This window comes from Propithecus coquereli, unplaced genomic scaffold, assembly GCF_000956105.1.
Source record: "Propithecus coquereli isolate 6110/MARCELLA unplaced genomic scaffold, Pcoq_1.0 Scaffold193, whole genome shotgun sequence".
Lineage (NCBI taxonomy): Eukaryota > Metazoa > Chordata > Mammalia > Primates > Indriidae > Propithecus > Propithecus coquereli.
This window is the reverse complement of record NW_012144190.1, coordinates 1,889,541-1,893,872: the sequence shown is the minus strand read 5'-3', so window position 1 is coordinate 1,893,872 and position 4,332 is coordinate 1,889,541. Positions and strand designations below refer to the sequence as shown.

Here is a 4,332-nt window from a genome sequence, read left to right as displayed (position 1 = left end):
GCGGTCCCAGGAGGGCTCAGGCCTTCGGGTCTGCCCACACCTAGGACTCTGAAGTCCCAGAGCCCCGGTGCCCTCCCTGCAGGCACAGAGACCTCCTCCCCCCCGTCCTGCCTACGCTGGGAAACCCGACCCTCCCTCCCGGCTCTGGTTTCCCGAAAACTCCTGACTTGCAGATACTAAGAATGGCTTTCTAGACCCTGTCTCTCCCCGCCCCTGCGCGGCCGAGTCCTGGCGCGCCGCCCTCACCCACTTTAGACCTCCAGTCGCCTCCTCTCCCTCCGAGGACCCAGGCGTCCCGGCCCTCATCCTTTCTCCAGGACCCGAGTCCGGGCCCGGTTTCTTCTGCCCCCAGACTCAGGACTCCCAGCCCGGCCCCCTCCTCCCCGAGACCCTGGCGTCCCCGCCCCCGCCACCTCCGCTCAGACCCCGGCGTCCGAGCCCCCCGCCCTTCCTCCCTGGGGGCCTGGCGTCCAGCCACCTCTCTCTGTCCAGCTGTTATTTCTCGCCCTTTAGAGCACGCGGGTGGAATGTGGGGCGGCCCATCTGCCGATGCCTCCCTAGGCCTTCTGGGAGTCTCCGGACTCCTTAAAGGGCTCCCCCTGGGGGCGCACCTGGCCTCCCTAGGGCCTAGCGGGACACAGGTGCGGTCAGAGGAGTAGGAGGAGGCCCGCCGACATGCCTGAGGCAAAACCAGGTGGCTGCCAGAACCCCTTCCCTCTGTGGTCTTTTTTTCTGAATGAGGTTTTGGGACTCCCCTCCTTGTGGGGTTGGGAGAATGGGGTGCCTTCTCTGTGTGAAGAGGCGCTCCCTTCCCTGCATGGGGGGAGCGGTCCCCTTCCCTTTGTAAGGAGAGGTGTTGCCTTCCTTGGGTGGGATGGGGGGTTCCATATCTGTGTCGGGTGGGGGGGACCCCTTCCTTCCGCAGTGAGGGGGTTCCTTTCTCTGTAGGCGATTGGGAGGCCCATCTCTGGTGGAGATGATGATTCTCTGTAAATTGGGGTCCCTTTTTCTCGATGGGGATGGGGGTCCTGTGTGTGTAGATTTGGGAGTGTTTGCAGGGTGACTGAGGTCCTCGACATTTTGGGGTGGCATCTTCTGCGTAAGGACTGGGCCCCTTCTCTGAGAGAAGATTGGGGCCTTTTCTGTAGGATGGGGGTGATTGTATAAAGATTAGGGGTTCCCACCTGCGTCAAGTCACAGGAAATTAGTCTCTGTATAAGGATGGGGGAACCTCCCTTCTTTGGGAATTGGGCTCTCATGCGTAGGAAGTAGGGGGCCTTCTTCATAGAGGGTTCGGGGTCTTTTGTGTAGAGTTTGGGGGTCATTTGACTGGGCCTGGAGGGCACTCTGTAGGGGGATGGGCTTCCTCTTGATGAAAAAGTCAGCATGGGAGACACAAGCCCCTGGGAGGGAACCCCCTCCTGGTCCATCCTGTCTGCCAGCCTCAGCCCAACCAGGCTGTGGGTGGGGGTCCAGCCCCATCTGTAGCTGGGGGCCTAGCGGGCCAGGAGCCAGCAGGCAGGGCAGGTGAAGGATCTTGTGGTCAGCACGAGGTGTCCAGTTTCCAGCCCAGAGGTAGAGCTAATTATACCCCCAGGCCCCAGAAGGTCAGGGCCTGGTGGCCTGGATGGATGGGGCATGGCCGGCCTGGGGTAAGGGAAACCTGATCCCAAAGAGTCTCAGGGTGAGAGATAGATTTACACATAGGATAGGGGCCCGGACTCCTGGGTCTGAGGGAGGAGGTTGGGGGCCCGGACCCCTGGGTCTGAGGGAGGAGGGAGCTGAGCACATGCTCAACTGTGAACTTCTACTTTGCAGAGGCCAAAAAGGCCCCCAAAGGGGCTTCCCCTAAGGAGGCTCCTGCAGAGGCCCCCAAAGGTGAGATGGTGTTTCCTCGGGCTCAACCGGCCTGGCATCTTACCTCCCCCATGATCCCCTCTGCACCCTCGCCCCAGCCTTCTCCTGGTCTCCATCCTTTAATCTGTCCCCACGGCCAGAGCTGACTGGCACCTGCCCTGCTCACAGCCGCCTGGGCTTCCTGGCACCCTGGACAGAGCCTCCTGTCACCTGCTGACGGATCCCCGAGTCCTGTCCAGCTTTGAACGCCCCAGTCTATCTTCAAACCTCTCCTATCTCAAGGCCCATTCAGGACCCTCCAGTCTACGGATGGGGAAACTGAGGCTCAAAAGGGTGGGGGAGCTGGCCAAGGTCACGTAGCCACTTGGGTGACGTGGTCTTTCCCAAGTCAGGAGAAGCCATTTCACCCTCATGGCCTTTGCTTTCTGAGCAGAGGCTGCCTCAGTGTCTCTAACCCCTCCTCCGAGTGGCCCACCGCCCCTCCCCCGCCTCAGACCGCCTCGTCCTGTCTCCTGAGCAGAAGCCCCACCTGAGGACCAGTCGCCCACTGCGGAGGAGCCCACTGGCATTTTCCTGAAGAAGCCGGACTCCGTATCGGTGGAGACCAGTGAGCGGGCCTGAGGGAAGGGCTGGGGGCCCTGGACTCCCGGGTCTGAGGGAGGAGGGGCTGGGCTGTCACAACCTCATGGCCTCTCTGGGGAGTCTAGGCTCCTGACTGGACTCTCCCTCCCCGCCTCCTGTCCAGGCAAGGACACGGTGATCGTGGCCAAGGTGAACGGGAAGGAGCTCCAGGGCCCGCCGACCATCAGGTGGTTCAAGGGCAAGTGGCTGGAGCTGGGCAGCAAGAGCGGCACGCGATTCTCCTTCAAGGAGTCCCACGACTCTGCCAGCAATGTGAGGACGCTGTGGGATGAGAGGCACGGGCCGGGGCTGGAGGTGGTGCAGGCCCTGCTTCTCAGAAGGCCTGGAGCCCCCGCGGTGGGGCATGGAGGTCGTGCTGGGCAGGAGGGATGCTGGGGCCGGGGCCACACGCACTCCCAGGAGGGTCTTAGGGAGTCGGGAACATGGGCCCCCGGGGTGGAGACTGGCCAGGCGTGAGGGGCACAGAACTGGCCACCAGGTGCTGAGCAGCCCTGTTCTGGATCTCCACTGCCCCCTCCTGCGGGTCGGGGGTGAGCACTTGGAGCCAGAGTTACGATGTGGGCTCTGGGGGACGTGGGGTGGCACTGGGGGGTGGTCACCTGCACCCACACCCCGGCCCCGGCCCCCAGGTGTACACCGTGGAGCTGCACATTGGGAAGGTGGTTCTGGGGGACCGCGGGGATTACCGCCTCGAGGTCAAAACCAAGGAAGCCTGCCACAGCTGCGGTTTCAACATCGATGTGGAGGGTGCGCTGGCAGGGGGTGGGGGGCCGAGGGGTATGGGTCGGGGTGGGGGACGGAGCCAGCAGCCAGGTGTAGGGAGAGGTGGAGATGTGGGGGGAGGCGGGTACGGGTATTAGGAGGAGGCCGTGAAGGTTTGGGGTCAGGGCATTTGAGACTGGGGAGACAACCTACAGATTTAGAGTAGGCCCCCAAATCTATATGTTCAGGGTCTTGGGGTGTGCACGCGAAGGCTTACGAGGCGAGTTATGTAGATTCCGTGTTCGAGAAGGCAGGAGTAAAGGCTAAGAGAATTAGGGTGTCCAGGTCTAGAGTATAAGAGTGTGCGGGTTTAGATGAGGACGTGCAGGATTAACAGGAAGTTGCACAGATTTGGGGGCACGTGGATGGGGGCCTGAGGCTGAACGGGCTGTGGGGTTCTGTAGCCCAAGCTGTGAGAGGACACAGGGCACGAGACTGCCCAGGCCCGGGTGCGGGGGGCACAGGCTGCTGAGAGCGGGTGTGTGTGGCAGCCAGGGAAGTGTGAGCCGCCCTAGGATGTCCAGGCCTAAGCGAGGGGGTGTGCTGCTCCAAGAGGTGGAGGAAAAGGGGCCTGGAAGAGGTCGTGCAGGCCTGGGGAGGAGCTCTTGGTCTTAGGTCAGCCCTTGCTCCGCCTCACTTTTCCTTTGCCCTTCGCCTCCCCCAGCCCCCCGCCAGGACGCCTCTGGGCAGAGTCTAGAAAGCTTCAAGCGTTCGTAAGTGACCCTGGACCTGGGGTGGGGGGCCAAGGACTGTGGGAGGCTCTCCCTTGAGAGGGGGGAAGGGAGGATTGGGGGAGGCAAGGAGTGGGGACCCCTGGGGTGAGTCTGAGGGGACAGGACCCCAGTGGGGTTCATATGCCCTCTTGATGGCCACAGGGGTGAAGGGAAGTCAGAGAAGATGGGCGAGCTGGATTTCAGCGGCCTCTTGAAGAAGAGGTGAGCCACCCCCCACCGGGCACAGAGAGTGGAGGGGGGTGGTGGGTGAAGCCCCACGGTCGCTGCTTCCCCACCGTCATCTCTGGACTCCCTGCCCACCCAGTAGTCAGCCCACCATCCCATCTGGCTACCTGTC

At 62.6% G+C, this 4,332-nt stretch overlaps 1 protein-coding gene across 1 annotated transcript in view; it reads left to right on the top strand.

Moving 5' to 3' along the window:
* Positions 1 to 675: 675 nt before the first annotated feature.
* Positions 676 to 4,332, top strand: part of MYBPC2 (myosin binding protein C, fast type) — a 24,669-nt gene continuing 21,012 nt past the window's right edge. Inside the window, exons 1-7 of the mRNA XM_012643017.1 lie at positions 676 to 694; positions 1,819 to 1,878; positions 2,378 to 2,464; positions 2,603 to 2,751; positions 3,129 to 3,246; positions 3,926 to 3,974; positions 4,137 to 4,196. Coding sequence (XP_012498471.1) covers positions 676 to 694; positions 1,819 to 1,878; positions 2,378 to 2,464; positions 2,603 to 2,751; positions 3,129 to 3,246; positions 3,926 to 3,974; positions 4,137 to 4,196 — 542 coding nt within the window. The remainder of the gene's footprint in view (positions 695 to 1,818; positions 1,879 to 2,377; positions 2,465 to 2,602; positions 2,752 to 3,128; positions 3,247 to 3,925; positions 3,975 to 4,136; positions 4,197 to 4,332) is intronic.